Below are 24999 nucleotides of genomic sequence, written 5' to 3'. Positions count from 1 at the left end.
ACCTGAATGACATGCAGATGGTACCTGATTCAAGCGTGTTGGAGAAGGGTTGCATCTAAAAGTTGCAGGATGGTAGATCTCGAGGACCGAACTTGGGCACCCCTGCTCTACACCATCTTGGCGGCACACATCTGCGGTGTCACCACCGGCTCCACGGCCGTCTGCCTCCTGTCTTCTCCATCCTGCATTTGGGGTCCACTTCTTCATGAAATCACAACACTTTCAGTTCAAGTAAAGACAACATCTGACATTTTTGTTCTTTAAGTTCTGAAGCTTGACTGTAAGAAGCGTTGGACAAAGACGCCATCTGACTTTTGATTAAAACATTGTACATTGAAAGTTATTATTTCTCACTGCTCTCTGATTCTCTCTGCTTGTCCATCCGTCCTCTACCGATTATCTGGCAGCACCGTTTTACAGCAGAATTTATATACCATGGCTGAAGAGAGGTTCAAGCTACATACTAGTGAATAGTAAACATATAACATCTGCTGACGTAAATATAGAGGGCAGAGAGCATCTGGATGGAGTGGGTATATAATGGGTGAGTTTGGTTTATAGTGTAAATCTATCAGAAACAAGAGATGTAGTGAATACAGGACTTCTAACCATTTATTATTCATTATTTGATCATATTAAAAGGGAAAAAGGTGGTAACCACACGAGTGTAAAGATGAACTGTAATCATCATTAACGAGCCACTTTAGAGATTCTGCTGTTAACGGACAGTTGGTCTCTGTCTAATCTGTCTCCAGTCAATGGGTGTGTCTGAGATGTTTTTTACTATGTCACTGAGTTTCCACCCAAAACATGGCCAGATAACTGTAAACCATTATTATTGTTATTATTATTGTTGTTGTTGTTGTTATTGTGAACTCATCTGATATAGAAGCAGAACAATCCTTCATGCATTTCAGTTGTAGTTTTTCAAACTAAATACCCATAGACAGATACACAGTCTATGTGTCAGGGACCAGGCAGTAAAGCAACGAGGACACAAAGTCATTTCAAAACTGGGTTTTTATTGACCCAAAATGAATGCAAAAACCCAAAAGTATGAATAAACTAGCCAGCCAATAAAAGAGGTCAACTAAATATAATGATACTCAAAAGTGTAACGTAAGCAAATCAAACTCCACAGAGAAAAAACTGACCTGATACAATGACAATGAGGTTAACTTATACTGGTTGGCCAAACCAAACAACACACACAGGGAAAAACAAAATGGATAACAATTACTAGACAGAGACTCAAAACTAACTAAACCTTTATGAATTTAGTTTGATTTTACTTTATTGTATTTTTATTGAATTTAAATGTATTTTATTTAGTTATCTAATTCTATTTTATTTTGGTTGGGGCCACTTCCGGTCCGTAGCTCCGCCCCTCTCTCTAGTTAACGTACATCTCGATGGGTAGGATGACATGTTACAACACACTCTTACACAACTCCAGCGGCTTTTTCAGCAGGACTGTCCTCCAGTTCATCCTGAGGGACCTCTGCGAGCAGCTGCTGGTTTGTCCAACAGAAGTTGTTTTTTTTTCTTCCGTGTCGGTGGCAGAAGAGGAAAATAAAGCAGGTAAGAGAAACACGCAGTGACATGAACACAACAGTTTTAGCTGGACTCTTCTGTACAGGAGGACACACGCACTGAACGGCTTTAAATAGTCACCAAGCCACATTTGTCCTTCCATGATGCTACAAAACCCCAACAAACAAAAAGCTTTCTGGTTATTCAACAAGGTTACGTCAGGAGTGATGAGCCAAGTTCGCACGTGGTAGTTAACGTCGGTTCTCATCAAAGACGGAGATTCTGCTCAATCTTAATCTGTTTGAAAACCGATCAATAGCTTGATTCTGATGCTGCGAGATCTCTACTCTGGTCAGCTTCTATTGACAGTAAAATCTCGTCATTTCAGCTAGTTTTGAGTTCCTGATCCTGTGATGTGTTGTTCACATTTGAGGGTAAAACCTGTTTACCTAGTTATTCCTGCTGTCAGCTTCTCCTGTTAGAATGATTATTATTCAACTCTGTCATGATGAAACAAACTATTTCACCTTTAGAAGGAGTTTTGCAACCAGAGTTAATCCACAAAGAACCAGAGTTAAGGCCTTATATTAATTTATTAGATATGTAAGTATGTATGATGTTGGTTTGACTATTCAATGTTTTATATTAACATCCATCTGTCCATCCGTCTGTCTGTCTGTCCGTCCATCCATCCATCCAGTTTGTTGGACATTATAAATGTTTTCAGGACATTCTGATGTCCAGCCTGTTTTCTGTTTTTCCTGGTCAGTATGTTCGGGGCAGTGGTGATCGGCATCGGTGCAGCAGGCTTGGTCCGGATCAGAGACATGCTGAATCCCCATCCTGGCAGTGTTGCAGAGAAACTCTCTGTAAGAGGATTCATATCCAGGTAATAGTTATCAGACAGTAAAGTTTTGTAGGAGGTCTGCAGGATGTCCCCCCCCCCACCATGGCAGGAGTATGAGGTGGAGAGTTAGAAAGCAGTCATTTTACAGCGTGGTTTTTGAGCAGGAATTAGCAACTCCAAACTCAGGATCAGATTTAACAGATTCTGTCTGTGTGAGTGTCTTATCTGTGCTGAGCAAATGGATGTTGTGGTCCAACAGAAGAAACCTGAACACCGAGCAGGACGTGAGTCAGATCTCAATGGAGGAGGCTCTGAGCAGAGAGGACATCCATGCTGCCTTTATCTGCACGGAGAATGACTCCCATGAGGACAACGTCAGGTATGCATCAGACTACCAAATACAGGAAACCTTAGACCTGGATCCACAGAAACACCCCTCAGTTGTTTACCCCTTAAAAATCCACCAGAGGCCAGGGGGTATTCCAAAAAGCTGGTTGAATGGTTTAACTGGCTATGTTAACCTAGACTAAATGGAAATCTTGGGTTTTCCAAAATGGCTAATTTAGGTAAGCTAATATGGAAACATATGCTGTGAACATGGCCTGGTAGGGAGTAAGTTTTGTTCAGGATACGTCCAACTGATCAAATCTGTCAAAATACTTTGATTTAAAGAAATTAACAGACATCTCCATTTTATTTATTTTAAATTTTTATTTCCTTTATTTTCTGGCAACATTGCATGCTTCATTACCTGAAAAGAGAAACACTTTAATATGCAATATCATGCAGGGCAGGGGTCCCTGAGGACCAGGACTGAGAAACACTGATCCAGAACGTGGTAGAGATGTTCACAGAGAGAGCAACATATAGAAATACATTACATGCTGCATTTACTGACCCTTGGACATCTGATGTTTACCCAAGGGAGGGTCAGGTAACAGTAAATATTTGAATGTGTATATATATATATGTGTGTGTGTATATGTATGTATGTATGTATGTATGTATGTATGTATGTATGTATGTATGTATATATATATATATATATATATATATATATATATATGCTAGTTTAAATACTTAAAATGACACTTTAACTTTAGGCCTGTTCAGTTTTGGTGAGGGATATTTTCTAGTTCTTTTTCACACTGTTTTGAATTAAAAATGCAATTAATAAATTTTTTCAAAGCTTACTAGCGCTTGAGTTTATAATATTAATGTATTTTCAAGGCAGATATTGTTACATTATTAAAATGCGATTAATCAAGATTAATTCATTACAAAGTCTGTAATTAGTTTCATATGCTGTTGGGAAGAGGTTCTAAGTTTTCTAAATACCACGATATTATCTTTGTACTCCAAATATTAAGCAATGACATTATAATAATATTTGTCACTGAACTGTGATTTTAAGAAAAGGGGACTCAACGGAAGTGTCATGGTTTGGTGTTTTTTAGTTCTTTTTTGTTCCATGAGAGAAATCTAGTCTCTGCTGGGCTTTAACAAGTGCATCGAAGTCAGGTTGAATGACTGACGTGGAGATGCAAAGCACAGCTGACAAATGATCATCAGTGAGAGAGGATCTGTACCTGGATGTGGTAAACTTCATCACTGAAAATGTTCACATATGTAGGTAGAGCCAAAGAGAACCAGCATCTTCTGAGCATGTCTCCTCAAGTGTGGAAAGTTCTCATCCTTGAGAGAAGAGTAAAAATCCAGCAGTGATCCTGACTTAAAAGTGTTCTGCCAGTATCCACGCTGCAGGTAAAGAGAAAGAAATTCGTGTGCATTTCATCCTCGATCGTTATTGATCTTCAAATCGCCGTGAAAACTCTCCATGCAGTGCTTCTCACATGGACGAGTACCTGCAGAGGTGATCAGCTGACTTCTTAAGTCCATGCATGAGGTAAAATTGGTAAATATGTTTATTTTACTTTTTCAGTTAACCTTACATGGGCCTGTAAAATTCAACCAAAGGGCTGTGTGTGGCCCATGGGCCGTACAATGCCAGGTCTGCGTCAGGGCTTCTGCTCTGTAGTCATCTGGTTCAGATTTTTTAGGAACTGGAACATGGCAGGACGTTTCCCACAGCACAGGAACTCTTTTCTGACTCGTTTACTTTCAGTTTCTGCTGCTGCTTCGTGATGGAAGTGTTTGTTATGGAGAAGGTTTCAGACCATGAGACGGGAATGTCCTGAACGTAACATTCCTCTGGTCAGCAGGTGGAGGTTTGTTCCACCATCAGGACGACATAATAAGGAGTCACAAGGTGTAAACATCCTCTTATGAGGAGTGTAAAGTGAACTGTGATGGTCGTCTAAGAACACTGTCTTCCTTCTGTCTCGTCAGAGCGTTTCTGCAGGCAGGGAAACATGTCTGTGTGGAGTATCCCATGACTATGTCCTACAAGTCTGCCCTGCAGCTCTGGGATCTGGCCAAGGAAAAAGGTGAGACTGAAGTCATTTGAATCTAAATGACTGCATTTACCCGAAGAGAAGTTCAGAGGGATGTAGGAGTCATGATTCTTTGGATCAGGCCTTTGCTTGGTGACTCAAGGAGATCCAGCATCTGGTTGTAGGAAATGTTTTCAGGAAGTGTGTGTGTCCATGTGTGTGTGTCAGGAGTGATTCTTCATGAAGAACACATTGAGCTGCTGACGGAGGACTACAAACTTCTGAAGAAAGAGGTGGAGGGAAAAACCCTGCTGGAAGGAAGTCTTCATTTTACAGGTAGGAGACGGACGTCCTCCGTGGACCGCGCTGAGGACTTCATCTGTTCATAAATACAGGAGAAGCTTGAAATAGATGGGATTCTGTTTACTCCTAGAATTGTGCAAAACCCAAATAAAAAAACTGGTAATGGAAACACTTAAATTTTGAAAAACCACTTAAATGTTGCTAAAAGGTTTTATGCTCTAATGAGGTGGGTTATTTTTTAGACATTTTAATATAAAAGTATATCACAAAAGTGTAATAGAAACACTTTTATTCACATTTCTACATCACCGGACGTGATGTAGGCAGTCCCGTGACCAGTTCATTTCAAGTGAAGATATAGGTATGTATGGACGGAGGAGCAGAGGGAAGTATAACCGCCGTCCTTGATAGCAAACAACAACGAAATGCTGTTTCAAGAAATTACATGGGGTGAGATTTTATGACGAGATTTCATGAGAATTACTGCTCATGCGCTAAACTCCATTCAATGGAAACACCTGCAATTCGCAATGTACTTTGTCAAAATTTTAGAAAAATCACAAATTATTTTGTGAAAAACTGTAATGGAAACACAGCTCGTAGTTCTGTTTTACATCACATACCACCTCATTAGTCATTAGAGCCAGTAGTCTTCTGTCAGACTTCAGGTTACTTCCAAATAAAATACACTGCCCAAATAATGAAGGGAACACATAATTATTACTCAACGTCAGTCCCACTTCTGGGATATCAATGTGTCCAGTTAGGAATCAACACTGTGAATCAGTTTTACCTGCTGTTGTAAAAATGAAACAGACAATAGGTGGAAATGAGGCAATTAGGAAGACAACCCCTATAAAGGAATGATCCTGCAGGTGGAAGCCACAGACCATTTATCCGTCTTCATCCTTTCTGACTCATTTTTGCTCACATTAGCATGTAGCCAGTCTCCTCGCCACTAGGTAGTGCTGCTCATCCAGGATGGCACATTAATTAATGCTGTGGCAAGAAGGTTTGCTGTCTCTCTCAGCACAGTGTGAACAGCATGGAAGAGATACCAGGAGACGTGGAGGGGGTCGCAAGAAGACAATAACCCAGCAGTAGGACCGCAATCTGCTCCTTTATGCAAAATGACCTCCAGCAGACCACTAATGTGCATGTTTCTGCTCAAACTGTCAAAAACAGACTTCATGAGGGTGGTTTGAGGGTCCGATGTCCACAAGTGGGGCCTGTGCTCATACCATGCACCTAGTTGGCATTTGGGATGAGCTTCTGGGATAAGCTCCTCAACCCCTTTGGCAGCCCATATGCTGCTGCAGGGGGACCTGGTTCCTTCTGATGCAGGACAATGCTCGGCCTCATGTGGCTGCAGTGAGTCAGCAGTTTCTAGTTTGTTGCCTTTGTTACAATAAAATCTGTGACCCATCAGAATTTGTGACCACAGAAGGCGAAAGTGTACATTTCTCTGCATGACCGCCTTAGAAAACGAGCGAAGTCTAGAAAACACTTGTATTTAGGGTTGAGTTCATTGTAATGCAGGTACAGTAAAGGCACATATTGTCATACCTGTCAGAAATGGAGACCAAGGTCACAGATTCTGATGTCCAGCACGGTGGCAGCAGAATGATGGTCTGGCTGCTGTGTTGTGCCGACCAAATTTTTTTTGCCAAGTGGAGCTTTATGGGTATAAGGCTCCTCTTGATGATCTGATTGAATTCATTCATTCATATTTTATTTATTTTGAATTATGGAATTTTTGTAATCTCGCTGGACCTGACCAGAGGGAATTAAAAAAAAAAGGAGAATAATGAAAAGGAAGAGGAGACAAAGATACAGGAGATAGAAGCAATTGATGGATTGATTTTAATTTGGCCTTTTTATACCAAATAAAAAATGTTTACACCACGTTTAATATCTCTTTTTCAGTTTTCTTTTCACTTTAACCTATTTTATTAAAATATTGGGCCCAAAATACAGAAAAAAAAATATCTGAATTGATAAAAGTACAATTAACCAATTAACCCACAAACACCCCGTTTTTCTGTTTAGTAAAATGACTACCTCACACTCGTATAATATTAACTGTAAACCACCGTCTCACTGGTATCCATCAACATACACAGACACTGGGAGAGAGTTTTAGATGTGAACCTTCCAGTGACGGCAGCTCCAGGTGAGCTGGGTTGATGTTACTCTGGACGATGATCTGATCCCACCGATCTCAGACCTGAGAGGACAGAGACCTTCTTGTCTCTAACCTGTTGTCTCCGTCCTCTCACATCAACAGGAGAACGTCATTAAACAAACTCATCTGTCTGAAAACCGTCTGGTTACTAGAAAATCCTTAGTGCACCTTTATCACCCTAATCCTCCAATCTGTGATCACCGCGTTATGTTCAGCTATGTGACATTTTCACAGAACTGTGGCATAAACCAGTTTAGATCTGAATCTCTCCCAGTTTGTTTGACATTGATGGGTCATGAAAACCAGAGAAAGATGGTTTAGATTGATTAACACAATAATATTGATGTAATCTACAGGTCACTGTGTGTGATCTGTGACTAGGTTGATATGAGAAAGTTCTTCATCGTGCCACTAGTGGGTGTGTGATGAGAGTAGCACTAGTGGTACTACAGTATGAGAACTGTGGGAGTAGAAGAAGATGAGAGGCCGAGGTGGAAGTAGACCTTTTCTGTAAAAGTGGCTTGAAATGTGATTTATGGATGAAGGATTTAGATGGAGAGCATGTGGTTTAACATGATTTCTTCTTAAATGTGTCAGGAGGAGCTCTGAAGCCAGGGTTTGGTTTCCCAGCCTTCAGCGGCATATCCCGCCTCACCTGGCTGGTGGACCTGTTTGGTGAGCTGTCGGTGATGGCGGCGACGTTTGAGGAGGATTCTGCAAACGGCTACACCAAGATGACCGTCAAGCTGCTGACAGCCGACAACAAGTGAGAAGGATGCACCTGTCCGCCTCCCTCTCATCACTTATTCCTGTTTACTACACCACTCTTCTTCCAGTTGTTTAGTCCCTTTAAATTAATCCAGTTAAAAGAAACCCATTCTATGATCCACATTAGTCCATTTATAGTAACTGTTCATATAAACCAGTTCATAAAATAATGACCTAGCTAAGGAAAACAACAGAATGGATCAAATCTTCTCTTTGATTCAGAAATCTGACCACTTTCACATGGTAGTTCCTAGATTTCCCAGTATGGCCAGATTCTGTCAGAACCATTAGCTGCTAACAGCTAGGTTCCAGGACTGGATCCGATCTGCCTGGACGGGGTGGAGCAAGCAGATAGGCGATGGTGTAGAGGCTGATTTCTAGCTACGGTCAGTTGCTAACCCCATCCAGGAGGATGGAGGACGCCAACATCTCCCAGCAGCCTGGTTGAACCTCTGACATCCAGCATCTTTGGAGGCTCTTTTCTTCTGAAATAAGCCCAGTCTGTTTAGAGTTCCACATTTAATTTGGATTAATCAGGATTAAGGATTATAAGATCAGAAGCCACTGGGGGGTCTGATTGGTTAAAGAGACATGAAACATCTGAAACAGAGGTTTTGTTTTTCCTCATAGACCTCTGACATGGGTGGAAGAACGACAGGCCGGCCTACCGAGGAAGAAGAAGGTCAACTTCGTCTTTGACTCCTGCACTCTGACCCAAATCCCTCCTGCTCCAAGGGGGACCGTAGGACTCTTTATGCAAGACCTGATCCAGTTCTCGGCCAAGCTGTCAGGCCAGGTGAACCCCCAGGAGCTCCAGAGAGAGAAGACCAGGATCCTGCACTGCCTGGAGGTGGCAGAGAAGATACGGCAACTTTCCCAAACTTAAACCAGGACTTTTAAGTCATTCATGTCTGATTTGATTTGAACTTTGTTTTTTCATCACCGTGTCCTTAAGTTTTGTACTGATCTCTATAAGCTTCATGTCATCATTTTTTTTTTCACATTATTTCAGTTTGAAGTCATCTCCAGCAGAGACTAGTTAGGCTAGGCATGATCTAAAACTAGTCTGGCCTTCTGAGGAGCTGCAGGTCTTTATCTTAGTCTGACTAGTTATCTCCAGACAGAGTATTTATTTAACTAATCAGTAACTAACCGTTGTAAAACTGGCAGGGTCTGACTCAGTTCTGGTGAAAAAGCTTTTCTTCCTCAGGCAGAAATGAAAGAATGAATATGGAACAGAAACTTTGAAGAGTTTATTAAAAGACCTTTTCCGACCACGTCTAAGTCTGTTTAATGGAGTTTTTCTGTAGAGGTGGAGGTCTATCTACACGTCAGCTACAACAGCTGATGTAATCTGTGTCCAGATTATCTTTGCCATTTATAAAATTTACATGGGATTATTCTCTGTCTTTTAATCTGCGTCAACTCATGATTAATGAAAATAAAGGAAATAAACATCAACACCTCTAAGAACCCATTACAGTTTTCTTATTGTAATATTATTGGGGTTGAGGACGCCGTCATCTACCTGCTTCAGAGAGCTCACTCCCATCTGGACCAACCAGGCAGCACTTTGAAGATCATGTTCTTTCATTTCCTTTAATACAGTTCAGCTGCTCGGTTATGTGAGAAGCTGCATAAATTCCAGGTGGAACCTTCACCACCACCTGGATTTATGACAAACAGACCAGCATATGAGACTGAGAGGTTGTGTGTCTGAGATGGTGGTCAGCAGACCTGGAGCACCACAAGGGCCTGGACTCTCACCATTTCTCTTCACACTGTACACCTCAGACTTCCAAATACAACTCTGAGTCCTGTCATCTGCCATCACACACATTTTCTGAGAATTCGGACAGTAATGGTGGTTACCACATTATTTTCTATATTAAGGTCTCCAGTACTTCAGGGCTGTGTGGGACTACACACCTCACTCATGGTTCTGCTGTTTCTATCAACTTGAGGAATTAAAGGCCATTAAACACAGTGTTATAACAAAGATCCCCCATAAGCCTTTCAGTGTTAAGCTTGCGGGCTCAGCCATCAACATGGAGCACCATAAGCAGCGGCGTTTTCTAAGTACCAAGGAGAGGCTGGAAAGAAGAACTGGTATAAACTTTGCTCACAGCAAAGTGACCTCGCACGGCCCTAAACTATCCAGGACAGCATGACACGGGCCAGCTATGAAATTTTAGCTCTAATTTCCAAGACTGGAAGATCCTTTTCAACTGGGGACTGTTTCTGTCCATAGCAGGTTAGGGTTAGTGTGCCATCTCAGGCGATGGTCTCTCAAATCAGCCTTTCCTGCAGCACAGTGACCTGCCAACAACATGAGTTGAGAAATTACGGAATGGTTTACAATTTTTCTCAATTGCAAAGACACATTTCTCGAAAGCTTCTCTATTTTTCTCCAAACTGTGAACACAAAACCCAATTTTCAAGCTACAGGCACAAAACCTCAGCTCAGTCGTGTTTTTAGCTATGATTGACTCGGCACACGATGTGACAACATAGTTCAGTTTTGGGCAGATTAAACTGTTTTGAGGGGAGTTTGGTTTTGCAAGAAGAGCCTGAGGTTTTGTGGAGAAAAGGAGAGAAGCTTTCGATCTTTTCGAGTCGTGTTCACCTGGTGGCACCTTTGCTTTAATTGTTTGACTTTTGCCGCCTGTGCTCAGTGCTCACCATTATGCGACACAGGTGCATCACAATGAAAATGTGTTGGCAGGTTGCATCTAAACTCTTGAAAACTGTTTATGGTTTTGTCGAAAGAGTGACTGATTCAACCAGTGGGTTGAGGCAACTGAGCATTTGGCAAATGAGAAAAACTAAAACCAAAACGTCCAAATTTACTGTTTTATTAGTGGCATGTGATGAGAGCACGGATATCTCGGGTCCAGCACAGCTTTTAGTTTCCATCCAAGGAGTGAGTGACATCATGGAAATCTCACAGGAGCTGGGTTCTATTTGAGCTGGAAGAAAATGGTCAGGTTAACAACGAATGGTACCCCGGCCATGATTGGTAAAAAAGCAGGCCTCACCACACTGGTTGCTCAGAAAGTTGACGATTATGGAGGAAAGTTGGTAATCAACTGGGCTTGGAGACACGGTGTGCAATGTCATTAAAATCAAACTGCATACAATCAAAGGCTCTTTCACGCCACCAGTTTAGAGCCCTTTTGGAAGAAGTTGATGTGCAATACAGTGATGTGCTGTACAACCAAGAAGTTTGCTGGCTCAGCAGAGGGAAAGAGCTCAAAGGATTCTCTGAGCTGCGCCATGCCATCATGGAGTTTCTGAAAACCAAGGGCAGTGACCTCCAATTCCCTCATCACAGACCTGCTCAACTTACTGAATATTCAGCTTCAAGGCAAGGAGCAGATTATCATGGAGCTGTCTGACATCGTGAAGGCCTTTCAAATGAAGCTGGGACTACTCTCCCGACATCAGTCAAATACAAATGAAGATGTATTTAAAGGCAAGGAGTTGTATTATAAATGGGACAATGTATTGTCTGGTGTTACACCAAAATCTGTAACCCATCATCTGTCATTTCCACCTGGTGCATGGGCCGCTGGTTAGGTTCCTACTGGGTGCCACGGTGCGCGTCAGAAGCGTCCCAAAAGCGCCTTGTGGCGGCCCTCCGCTAAACTTGTGCTATTTTTGACGGAGCACGCACCCAGAATGAGTCAAACTCAGCAGTTCAGAATGTGTGACTTTACTGCACCTGCATTATAATTAACTGAGACTTCAGTAAAAGTCTTTTCAGGACTTCACTCGTATTCTAAGACGTATATGTTGAGAAGTGCACACTTAAGCCCTGGGCAGTCACAGATTCTGATGGGTCACAGATTTTGGTGAAACACCAGCAGTCAGTATCAGAGAATAAGTCCCCTCGAGACTAATTTTGGCCCCCTCGGCTTTGTGTCCTGTTCACCTGTTCACAATACTGACAACCTTATTCAATGTATTTTTTATATATATCTGTTGTATTTATACTTGATTTAAGTTTGTGCTGCCCCTGTCTGTGAAACTGTATTTGTGCACTCTAATTTATGGTGAATGGCATCGATGCATGTCTTTACTGGAGCCGCATGCTGTTTGTAAATTTAAGCTTATATGGCAGCTGTGCCGGTTTGTGTGCTGTTTACTTTTTTCCCAGGAAATGTGGCTAACTTCCCCAGTCTGAGAGAAGTAAACCTGGTAGAGGAGGAGCTGCCTGTATATGCAGAACCTGTTATAAACCTAAACGGGGGGTTTGATGTGCTTTTTATGGACTTTAGAAACGTGCTGGAGACATGGAACTATTCTCTCAACCCTTCAGTGTTAGCCCTGACTCTGTCCCAGACCACATTCAGATGGAACTGATTGAGTTTCAATCTGATACTGAGCTAGAAAATAGATTCATGTCGCTGAATCTGAAGGATTTCTCCACACCTGTTTGTGTGTAGAAATCCTACAGATCCTGTGTTTTTTTCTCTAAAACATAGGTATTAATCTGCTGATGCTGCAGGTTAGTAGAGACATGTCCACCTTACTGGGTTAGAGAAAACACACCTGTGTCATGAGCCTTAATAAGTCCAGACTCAGAGACACCCTGACTGACTCACACCTGAGCGAGTGAGCCAGGTGCAACCTAACATTGAAAGGCTAGTAATGTTCAAAGATTAGAGTCATGTGTCCCAGTAGTTAGAAATGTCTTGTTGAACATTTGGTTTGTTGTTGACATTTTGGACCATATTTGGTTACAATTTAGTGCCCTTCAGTTATGTTGTTGTCCTTCTAACTATGGTTTTATTTTTATTTTGCCATATTGATGTTTGTAACGTGCTATTTGCACTGATGGAAAAGAATGCATTTGCATGCATGAACATTAATGAAAAGAACTATGATTTATATTTATTTGTGTTTCACCCTTAAAATCGCTTTGTTTGGCCTGCAGCTCACTGGTACATTTTCACTTTGGCCCTTACAAAAAGTTTGGGTACCCATGATCTAGAAGAATGGACAGATCAGACTGTACTGCTGGTAGTAGCTGAGATCCTTCAATGTCTAAACCAAGATGTTTCATATCTTCTGTCGGTCTGTGGTGGAGAGTTCAGTCTAAATCTAACCCCACCAGAACCACAGACTGTTGTGTCCCATCATGTTTAAGTTTGCTGTTGTCTAGTCTGTTTCCGGACTTGGTTAGTGTGTTTTTATTTTGAAGTTCTAACTCTCCTCTCATTTCAGGTGCCTTTGTGTCTGTCCTGCACTGATTGATTTCACCTGGAATCCATTTCTTCCTGTCTGTATATAATCTGTGTGTTTTCCTTAGCCCGTTGCCAGATCGTTAAATCTGAGACAACCTGATCCGAATCCAAGCCTGTATTGGAATAAATTGTTAAACTTCACTTGTCTTGGAAGTCCTGCTTTTGGGTCCCCTGCCTGAGCTCAGCCTAACACAGACTTAAATAACCTGAACAAAACCAAAAAAATACATCATTCTTTAGGCAGTCTAAACGTGACACCTCAGTAAATATCTGCAGTATTAAGTTTCCTGGAGCTGCCGCAAAGTTCACACCTTCAAAATTCAACCTGATTTCACAGAAATGATGAAAACATTCAGTAAGTGTGAAGCTTCATTTTACTGTTTTTATGCCTCTAACGCTTTGTCTCTCTCTCTACTTTGCATCCTGCTAGGGTTTCATGTAACTACCAGGATATCCTGTTTTCTCAGAGTAACTCTAGAGATGAATTTAGATATTTGCTTTTATTCCTCTAAAACAAAGGTATTAATCTGCTGATGCTGCAGGTTGGTAGAGATGTGTCCACCCCCTGGGTTAGAGAAAACAATAAAGACTGGTGCACCCCTTAACAAAGACTCAGTGTCTCCTAAAAGCAGTGCTTTTAGGATCTCAAGTCTGGCTTTGGTTTGCTGTAGCTTAGCAAGAGTGATTGTCTGCTAGATGAATCCGCACACCTGCTCTTTCAGTTTCTTGTGTAAGAAGCATCTTGTAGGCATCATCATCATGTTTGGTTGAGTTTTCTGAGGTCCTGTTGCCCTGACAACGGGCTCTCCCATTGAGGATCTGCCTTCTTCCTGTAATTTGTCTTTAATGGCAGAACAAACCATTTGCAAATTAAACTGACTGTGTAAATAAACGCTACATGATACAATATCTTATTTGAGCAGTTTTAAATTAGTTTAATTACATGTTACTAGTGGAATCCACGCTGAATCCATCCTTCTCCTGGGATCAGAGTAAACCAGCTTTTTTGGATCAAATGTGTCCTAATCCAAAAGTTTTAAACAACACAAACTGATGCTTTGATTCAGATAAAATCAAAGGTTGTATTTTGTGATGTAATCAGATTACATAATCTTTTTTTTTTTTTTTTTTAACAGCCTGTTTTAAAGACTTGATCCAATCCAGATAATTTTGATCCAGACTAAATCCGGGCCCTGGAGATTGAGATGTCAAACTGTTTCAGGATTAAAATCCAGAGTTGAAACATTCCTTCGTATTGGTTCATTCCTTCGTTGCACCAGTTTTTACTAAAGACTGAGAAAGCACTGGATGCTGTTCCTGGAGGCAGAGCCATCTCCCTCTGTGGTCATGTTTTACCTCCAGATGATGCATATGTTCTTTGTTGTAACTGGATTATAACTGGACTACAATGAATTGGACTGTGTCTGTAAAAGTGATGTGAGAAGATAGAACCACAGGACCAGTGGTAAAATGCTGCACCCCGCGTTGTGTAAATATGAGTGATGGGAAACAACAGTGCTGCATTAATGTTTACTGTAAGTGTGTGACTGGGTGTAAAGCCACTGATCGTCCAGTCAGACCACAGCAGTGTTTCCTGTTCACCACTGATTCTGCTGCAGAGATAACAGATCTGTGGTTCTTCTGAAGAAAAATGTCAGCAGTAAATAAAAACAACAGCTTTTTTCATTCTGACTTGAAAGCTCAGCTGTTGGTTCTACAGCTGAGAGGTAAAGACTGGGGTTGTCAGATATCCTTCTCCCCTTTTTCTTTTTTGGTTTTACCAGTAACCTCATTGCCAACTTTGGTAGTTTCAGATGAACGATAAAGAGAAGTGAAAAACAGAAGTACACAGGACATGTACACGTCTACAAATCATAACTCTCACACCTTTCTTTTCCCATCTTTGTATTTTGTTTAAAAAAAATAACAAGCAAGAATTCCTTAAAATGTCTTAAATCACTTTCCACAGAGGACAGAAAATTATTTCCAGGCATATTTCAGCTTTAGCAGAAGAGTTCATTTTTATTTTCTGTATTTATAAAAGACCATGTTGGTGTGTCAGCTGCACACACACTCAGCTGTGTTTAAATAAAAACAGGATACAGATAAAGTCTAAATAAATTATCTGACACCCCCCCCCTCCACACCCACACAGGAAAACGGTGTAAGACAGCCCTCCTCGCTACAGCTCAGTCCAGAAACCTCTGTCTTCCTTCCACCACAAATCTACGGAGCTGCACTGGTGAGTGTTTTTATTTAAATGTGTTAAATATTTCGTATGGAATATGTTAAGAGATATTCAAACTTCATAAACCAATATTTCATTATACACCACATCACCAAACCTGTTGAATGTTGAAGGAAACACCTGGAGGAAGATCAGTAACATGACTGGGTAGAAAAAAAGCACCTGAGAGAGGCAGAGTCTCTCAGCTGTAAAAGTAGGCTGAAGTTGAGAATTGTCTAAATCTCTTGTACATTTTAAATTTGAAAAGCAAAATTTAGCATTGTACATTTAACATCAGGCCCTCAGGGGCCCTAACTACAAACAGGTCTGACCCGGTCTTTTCTGAGCCAAAGACCGATGCAATTAAACCAAAGCGAAGTGGAAAACTGTTCTGTGGTCAGAAGAATTTAAATCTCTTTGGAAATCTTGGATATCACATTGTCCATTATTACACACCGAAAATAAAGTACCTACAAGACTGCACCCATAACTGGTCTTTGTAAGGTACAAACTGCAGCAGTTAGAGCATTTTTAAAGGAATACAAGCACGGACGGTGATGTCTGTACGGAGAGAAACAAGGCTACGTGGCTGCTTTCAATTTCAGAGGAGGACAAAGAATTTTTCCCTGTATCCTGGAAGTGATGCTGAAACACAGCAGCAGATCCAAGACTTCATTTTAAACCAATAAAAATACAAAATACAGAGTGAAGCTGTGTTTAATTTGGCAAAGCAACTCATTCTGATGACCAGCAACACGACAGAGATGACTATTAAAGGAGAGGTGAAAAATGTAAACTTGTTTAACTCAACTCATTTCGGGTACATCAGTCAGGATTAGTTTTCTCCAGTCAGCAGTTTCTCTTCTCTCTTTCCAACAACACAAAATCAACACAGTTTGACAGAGTCAGCAGGAACCATGGCTGTTGCATCGTGGGGGACGTGGCGGTTGCAACAACCAGACTTTTTTTTTTTTCCAGTTTTGCATAAATGTGGTTAGTCACTCACAGGACCCCGTGTGTCATGACTGCCTCCTCCTCTTCCTCCTGTTCTTATTTCAGCCACCGACTGTCAGTGATCAGCTGATTGGCTTTTCTGTCACACCAACACATGAAGTCTTAGCATTGTTTCAGTGAACAGGACAGCAAAATGCATCAGTCTCATAGTCCTGTCAGTCAGACTTCGTCAGGATGAAGCTTCTCTCTGTCTTTTTCTCATGCAGCATCATTAGCCCTTCAGCTCTTCCCTTTACTTGTTGATCATTTCATCTGTGTTGCAGCTAATCAAAACACATAACTCTTATTTTCCAGATGTGAAGTTAAGCAACCAATAATGATGAAGAAATCCTGATAAAATTGATGATTTTGCTCAAAGAAACTTCATAGTACATTTATTAAAAAATCATTATGAGATCCTGCAATGTAAACTATTGTCAAAAAAAGACGACAGCTTTATATATATTAGGGGTGAAAATAATACGATTAAATAATTACAAATAAATTAACGCATTTTTATCCCACTCTGAATTCCAGCGTTCCGGTTTGCGGTAAATCAGCGTTGCCAGTGTAACTATTTTGATGCTATATTTAGCAAGTTTTCAGTTTTTCTGGTAACTCTATTTCAAAGACGCGACTACTGACAAATTCATGTCTTTTTTGTCACGGACTGCTTTTAAAAAGTCAAAATTCCCTCCAATATCTCAACCAATCAAATATCTTGGAGAAAAGCGAGCAGAGAACGCGATGTGCGACGCTGCCGCTGCTGTTTGTTGCATCCCGTGTGTTTGGTTTCACCTGGATGGCGATGAGTTTTACCTGTCGCTGTTGTTGGTCGCCTCCTGTGTATCGGGCCCATAATCCCGCATCGTCGCCTACATCAGTGGTATTTTCCTTGATTCTACTATCAAAAAGGCCATGGATCAGTCTAAACCTTGCAGCCCTCCTATGCTGTTTGTGATTTCCTTATGGAGTTAGGGACCCCAGGTTGGAAACCACTGATATAGAACATGGTAAAGTTGATGTAGAGCAGCATATGGAAGTACATGACAAAGTGTGTTCACTTGTACTTGGACATCTAAGTTTACCCAGGTAAAGATCAGTTTCTGACATTATTCACTGTAGATGGGGAAATTTTCAGTCTTGACATTTATAAATTAATATATAGCATTTTTCTGGTCATTTTTTCTAAAGGAACATTGTTCCACAATTTTTAGATCCAATTTGTCTCAGATTGGTGAACCTCTGTCCATCTTTCCATGTAAGAGACTCTGCCTCTCTGAAATGCTCCTTTTATACCCAGTCATGTTACTGACCTGTTGCTAGTTAACCTGGTTAGTTGTCAAATGCTCCTCCAGGTGTTTCTGCTTTGTACCAGTTACTTTTCCAGCCTTTTGTTGCCCCAGTTCCAACTTTTTCTAGATGTCTTGCTGTCACCAGATTCAAAATGAGCTAAATTGAATTTCCATAAAATGGTAAAATGTTTAAAAAACATAAGAAACACAAAGAGTACAAAAAAATGGTGAAAAAACTGTTCTCCATCTTATAGAGAAGTTGTTCTGAAGCTTCCACCACCCAGGATGTCTGTAACAGTCTGCTCTGAAAGCTCTGAATCGTGTACTAGACTGTATTTTAACAACAGTTCAAATTGCACAAATTACACCTAAATGTTTCAGGAATTAATTGGTTTGTCTAATCAGAACCAGTAAGGACCAGTCAGGATGAATCAGAACCAGACAGGACCAGTCAGGACTAATCAGAACCAGAACGGACCAGTCAGGATGAGTCAGGAGCAGTCAGAACCAGACTGGACCAGTCAGAACCAGTCAGAACCAGTCAGGATGAGCCAGGACCATTCAGGACTAATCAGAACCAGACAGGACCAGTTAGAACAAGACAAGTCCAGTCAGGACCAGTCAGGACTAATCAGAACCAGAACGGACCAGTCAGGATGAGTCAGGACCAGTCAGGACCAGTCAGGACTAATCAGAACCAGAACGGACCAGTCAGGATGAGTCAGGACCAGTCAGAACCAGACTGGACCAGTCAGAACCAGTCAGAACCAGTCAGGATGAGCCAGGACCAGTCAGGACTAATCACAACCAGACAGGACCAGTCATAACAAGACAAGTCCAGTCAGGACCAGTCAGGATTAATCAGAACCAGAACAGACCAGTCAGGATGAGTCAGGACCAGTCAGAACCAGACTGGACCAGTCAGACGAGTCAGGACCAGTCAGGATGAGCCAGGACCAGTCAGGACTAATCAGAACCAGAACGGACCAGTCAGGATGAGTCAGGACCAGTCAGAACCAGACTGGACCAGTCAGAACCAGTCAGGATGAGCCAGGACCAGTCAGGACTAATCACAACCAGACAGGACCAGTCAGAACAAGACAAATCCAGTCAGGACCAGTCAGGATTAATCAAAACCAGAACAGACCAGTCAGGATGAGTCAGGACCAGTCAGAACCAGACTGGACCAGTCAGACGAGTCAGGACCAGTCAGGATGAGCCAGGACCAGTCAGGACTAATTAGAACCAGAACGGACCAGTCAGAACCAGATTGAATTAATCAGAACCAGATTGAACTAATCAGAACCAGATCGGACCAGTCAGGATGAGCCAGGACCGGTCAGGACTAATTAGAACCAGAACGGACCAGTCAGAACAAGACAAGTCCAGTCAGGAGCAGTCAGAACTAGGTAGAACCTGTCATAGCCAATCATAACCAATTAGAGCCAGTTGAGATAACGGATGCTGTAAACATAGATCTGACCAACATAGACCTGACTAGCACTGATCTGACTAACATGGATCTTTAATGTGTCTTGTGCCACAGAGCTGTCGTCAGCCATGGAAGACCAGTATCGGGATTTCCTGGATCTTTTATATGACACCTACAACACATCTGACCCAGCCTATGTCGTTAGTAAAACCGTCATGCTCTGTTCAAAGGAGACTGTCAATGAGTTTGCTTCCAAATTTATCCCAGTCTTCTATGTAGTCAACTTCCTCCTAAGTTTTATTGGAAATGGGCTTGTCCTGCTCATCATCTTCAAGTACGAGAAGCTTGTTGCAGTGACAAATATCTTCCTCCTGAGTTTGGTCTTCTCCAACCTTCTCTTTGCCTCCAGTCTGCCTTTCTGGGCCACATACCATTGGTCTGAGTGGATTTTTGGGACCTTTCTGTGTAAGGTGGTCAGTAGTGCCTACTTCATCGGTTTCTACAGCTCCATCCTCTTCCTCACACTCATGACATTTGACCGATACCTGGCAGTAGTGCATGCGGTGGCAGCTGCCAAGAGCCGGAAGAAGCTCTATGCCATCATTGCCTCTGTGGTCGTTTGGGCCATCAGCATCGCAGCGAGCACGAAGGAGCTAGTTCTACGAAATGTGTGGCAGCACCCAATAAACGGATTTATCTGTGAGGAGTCTGGATTGTCGGACAGATCCATGGAACGCTGGAATCTGGTCACTTACTATCAACAGTTTCTGCTCTTCTTCCTCCTTCCTCTGATTATGGTCATGTACTGTTACATCAGCATCACTGTGCGCATCCTGTCTACCCGCATGAAGGAAAAGTGCCGAGCCATTAAGCTCATCTTTGTCATCATCTTCACCTTCTTCGTCTGCTGGACACCATTCAACATTGTCATCCTCCTTCGAGCCATTCAGATCTCCTACAGCGGTGATGAAGAGGAGTCATGCTCTGACAAGGACGGTCTAGACTTTGCCTTCTACGTGACTCGGAACATCGCTTACCTGTACTGCTGTATCAGCCCTGTGTTTTACACCTTCTTGGGAAAGAAGTTTCAGAGCCACTTCAGGAGGCTGATCAGTAGGAAGATTCCCTGTCTGAAGAGGCATTTCCCCATCGGCAGCCAGAGCACCAGAAGCACATCCCAGAGAGCACCACACTCTGCTAATGAGCTCACATATACACAACACTGCCCAGATGCTTGAATAGACACAGATTAATGTCATGCTGGCCTTTAAACTGCAAATTTACTTCTTAAAATTAAGAAATTAGTAGAATCAAAATTCTGCTAATGTGGCCAAACCTCAATTTCACATTTACATCCTAATCATTTAAATATATAGAAATAACGAGGAGGTGATGAAAGATCTAGCCCAGGGATGTCAAACATGTGGCCCTCGGTCCAAAACTGGCCCCCTAGATGATCCAATCTGACCCACAGGATGAATTTGGTCATTGTGAAAATAATATAGAAAATTTTAACTGTAATATTTCAAAATAAAAGTAACTAATTCCTAATTTGTCCACATGAGGTTTAGTTTTTTATGTGTAAGTGTAAAATATTTCCAAGGCAGGGGGAGACTTGTTCATTCTTTTCTATCTTTCTGGCTGGGATGTGGATTGTAATGCACATGCAAACGTGTAACTGAGGCACAACATTGTCGAAACTTATCATCTCTAGAAATTTAAGGTTGTTCAAAATGTTTTCTAAAATCATAATTCATTAAATGTAAACATCTTGATCATGTACTTGTACTTCTTTGTATTTAAAAAAAAAAAACATAAAATGTGGAGTTTTCATTGAATGTAATGATGTTATTTTACTGGCTGGGCCCACTGGAGATCAGACGGTGCTGAATGTGGCCCCTTAACTGAAAAAAGTTTGACACCCATGGACTAAACCCTGAAGAGATGGCCTTATTTCTGTCTAGATACACCAGACATTTATATTACTTTGTTTTTAAAAAAAATATCAATGACATGTATAGATAAGGATTAGAAATGAAGACTGATACCAGGGCTGTTCAGATCGGTGTGGTTGTAAATATACACTCAAGGTTCAATAAATTCTTTACAAAAAAATCAATATTCAAATCAGTTCTTAGAACACACCTTTTTTAAAATGTTTTTGATGTTTATTTTTTAAATTTACTGGATGTTATTTTTTACTTTTGATTCTTTTCTAATAATTTGCATTTCATTCTCTTCTTTGTATGTAAAACAGCTTTGAAAATAAAGCAAATAAAGCAATGAATGTTTTATTGTTCTTAACATTAATGATAATATATATATATATATATTTTTTTTACCTGTCCTGCATCATGACAGCAGAATGACAGTCTGGCTGCCGTGTTTTTCTGGACAAATTTGCTTTGCCAAGACGAGCATTTAGGACAGGGGTGTCCAGCTCCGGTCCTCAAGGGCCACAAACATGCAGGTTTTTAATGTGTCTCTGCTCAAAAACCACCTGACTCAAACTGAACAGTCATTGTGCAAAACTTAATAGGCTGTTGGAGCCGTTTCATTTGAGTCAGGTGTGTTGAAGCAGGAAACATTGAAAACCTTCAGGACAGCGGCCCTCGAGGACTGACTTTGGACACCCTTCTTTAGGATATGAGTCTCTCTTTGAATCTTAAATATTGTTGTTTATTATTTTATTTAGTTATTTATTTAATTTGTACTGGACCGACGAAAAACAGAGGGAGAAAGTAAACAGAGGAGCAATGGAGACAGTAAAGAAAGAAAAAAGGAGAAAGAGAAACAACTATGCAACCTAGCCCAAACAGAAAAACCCGACAAGCAGCTGCTACACCCATAAAGAAACATCTTAAGAGTACAGAACCAGGCAGCCAGCCATAGGGACGGCCACTCTCCCATCACACCCCGCCATGGCATGCTCCCCAAAACCCCCAAAGGCATGGATGTATGGAGGAGGAGGGGAGGGAGGGATGTGGGGGGGGGGCACGATCGGAGAGAAGCGAACGTCCCTAGAAGGTGAGTCAGTGGGCTGGCGGAGATAGTCCGGTCAGCAGACGTTTGATGGTGTAAGACCCATACTCTGTGGACAATTTTGTTTAAAATAGCTTAAAAGTTGAAAATTTGGATTATTTGTCATTTGAAATTATTAATTCTGAATGCATAATTTATATTTATTTTTTATATAATTCATAATTGTGAATAATAATAACAATAAAAATAATAATAATAGTAATAATAATAATAATAATAATAGTAATATAGTAATAGTAATAGTAATAGTAATAGTAATAATAATAATAATGATAATAGTAATAATAATAATAATGATAATAGTAATAATAATAATAATGATAATAATTCCACATCACTCATTAAAATTTGTCCAGAATTATTTGTTATAGTTGTTGTTATACAACTTTACAGAAGAGTTTTAGGGCCACTGAAGAAAAAAGAAAAATAGAATTCTGAGAAAAAAGTCAGAATTCTGACTTTAATGTCAGAATCGACTTTTTCCCAAGACTGCTGCTAACAAGGAACCCCAGGATGTCTGTGTCATTGTGGGAGAGCAGGAGAGAAATAACAAAGTTGGATATTAATGATTTTCTTCGAGACAGAGGCGCCTCAGAAGACCAGATATCCTTGTTAGAGGATTAAAGTCAGAATTCTGACTTTAATCTCAGAATTATATATATATATTATTCTTCAGTGGCCCTAAAACTCTTGCGTACAATTTTCAAATATACTGAATTTAGTTTTGCCAAGTTGAAGGGATAAATTGTTGGCATCAAACTATTTATTAGTGTGAAAGCATTTACGTATTCACACCCTCGAGTTCCTGTTGCAAACCATCAGCACTTAACTCCTGTGCTGTTTGTGCCACTGCGGCCGTTCACGTGTCAAAATGTTCGGCTCGATCTGCAGACGTGTGCTACGTCTTTCATCACTGACAGCTTTTACATTGTAGTTCTGATTGTTGCTGCCAGCATCTCACAGCAGGGTTGTGCCCATGCAGCTGCTCTTTGCCACAACTTTGGCCTTAAGGTGCAGGTTTCATGCTGGCATTCCACTTTTTGTTTCTGCTAATACCAATAACGCTGCTGCAAAGTTGCATGTTTGCTCTCAGCTTTGTGCTGCAATTGGGAAAGTCTGCTTGCTGCAGAATCCAAATGGGTGGAAGCTGCACAAAAATGAAAAAGTGTTTGAAGTTGAAAAAAGTTTGAAACATTGAATGTGACTTTTTCAATTTTACAATAAATTATTCAACATTTTAGCACATTCAAACACAATTTTTCTACTACTGACTTTGCTTGAGAATTATTTCTGCAAACTATTTTTTAAAACATATTAGGACACATCCTTCTACTCTCCAAGTCTGTATTGTGTGACTTGTCTAGTGGTTAAATAGGATGGTTCCAAAGGTCACGGATTCAAGTCCAGCTGCATCATTCCACATGAAGTCTGCTAACTGCTTCAGTCTTCACTTTCAATCCTGTACTATTATACAGGTAATCAGCAGTAACACATTCACACGTGTTGTTATGCAACAACAGCAATTTTCGTGTTAACAAGCTGAAATTCCAATTCCCCTTCAGCCAGAGGCTGAAATTCACATGGAACCCTGTTGCGTACAGTAGTGAAGTAGTCCTAGAAATTAGTAACATAGTCTAAGGCAGTGGTTCCCAACCTGGGGTCCAGGACCCCTATTTGGGTCATCAGCTGACTCCCGACCGGATCCGCCTCCAGGCCGGCACATCCGTGTAACAGTCACATCAGTATTTTGACTCTAACACAGATCCGTCCCGGAGTCAGAGGGCGGGAACATCAAAGAATCAGCAGTCAAAGCAGATCCGGGCCGGAGTCTTTTAAACGAGTGCCAGAAGACTTTTCTTCAGCGCGAAGACAACAGATTGAGAAGGAAACAAATTCTGCATTTGGACTTAAAAGTTTGGAACAGTAAGTTTCACAATATGGTCACAATGTGTTACAAGTGAATAGTTTTAGTTTAGTTAGGGATTTATGTTTAGTATGCTTTAAAGCCTGCTTGTGAGGCAGTAATTTTGAACTAGCTTAAAGCGCCTTAGCTGAGGAGAATAATGATGTTGTTAAGGCTTTAAAACTTAACAATGGCTTTGTTCTTTGCTTTTTAATTTAAACAGCATCTCTATCCTGTCCCAAAACAATGTAAATGCCATGTTTGCTGCTTAGTAAAGTAGAAAAAATTGTATGTTAGGCATGCTAACCTTGTAAGACAGGGAAAACCTGTAATAGTTTCCTTCAGGGGAAACTGTTGTTTTTTTTCTTTTATTATTTATTTTTTATTTTGAGTTCATTTAAATTATGTTTGGTGTAATTCATAGAGACGTTTGGAGTGACTTAGGGTTGCCACCCGTCCCGTAAAATACGTAATTGTCCTTTAATTGACAAATAAATGTTGCGTCCCGGATTGAACCAATACCGGACGCGCATTGTTCCGTATTTTGATAATTGTCCAATAGCCTACACGTCGGTCACACACATCAATACTTAATGTAAAAAGAATTAACCAAATAAATCACAGGAAATACAACAGCCAGCAAAAAAGTTGTCTCGGGCAGGATCTTCACAGGCCCCAGCCTCCTCCCCTCTGTGCCTGCCTGCTGCCCAGACGTTACCCTGGGACCCGCGCCTTTTAAAAATGTCTACTATATCTGGTTCTCTATGTCCTCCAAAGCGAAAGCGCTTGTAGAAATACAGACGTGAGTGGGAAGAGGCGCATCCTTGGC

General features: G+C 41.0%; 2 protein-coding genes across 2 annotated transcripts; both read left to right on the top strand.

The window, feature by feature from the left end:
• The first annotated feature begins 1403 nt into the window (after positions 1–1403).
• On the top strand, positions 1404–9306 carry blvra (biliverdin reductase A). The gene is made up of 7 exons (XM_041993069.1): positions 1404–1581; positions 2303–2422; positions 2640–2759; positions 4730–4827; positions 5002–5109; positions 7859–8027; positions 8660–9306. The coding sequence occupies exons 2-7, from the start codon at positions 2304–2306 to the stop codon at positions 8913–8915; spliced, it is 870 nt and encodes a 289-aa protein (XP_041849003.1). The 5' UTR covers positions 1404–1581; position 2303; the 3' UTR covers positions 8916–9306.
• A 6133-nt stretch (positions 9307–15439) lies between these two features.
• Positions 15440–21506, top strand: ccr12a (chemokine (C-C motif) receptor 12a). The gene is made up of 2 exons (XM_041991301.1): positions 15440–15520; positions 19340–21506. Exon 2 carries the CDS (start codon positions 19354–19356, stop codon positions 20461–20463), a length of 1110 nt encoding a protein of 369 aa, XP_041847235.1. The 5' UTR covers positions 15440–15520; positions 19340–19353; the 3' UTR covers positions 20464–21506.
• The last annotated feature ends 3493 nt before the right edge of the window (positions 21507–24999 follow it).

Source organism: Melanotaenia boesemani, chromosome 8 (assembly GCF_017639745.1).
Source record: "Melanotaenia boesemani isolate fMelBoe1 chromosome 8, fMelBoe1.pri, whole genome shotgun sequence".
Classification (NCBI taxonomy): Eukaryota; Metazoa; Chordata; class Actinopteri; order Atheriniformes; family Melanotaeniidae; genus Melanotaenia; species Melanotaenia boesemani.
This window is presented reverse-complemented; position numbering and strand designations above follow the sequence as displayed.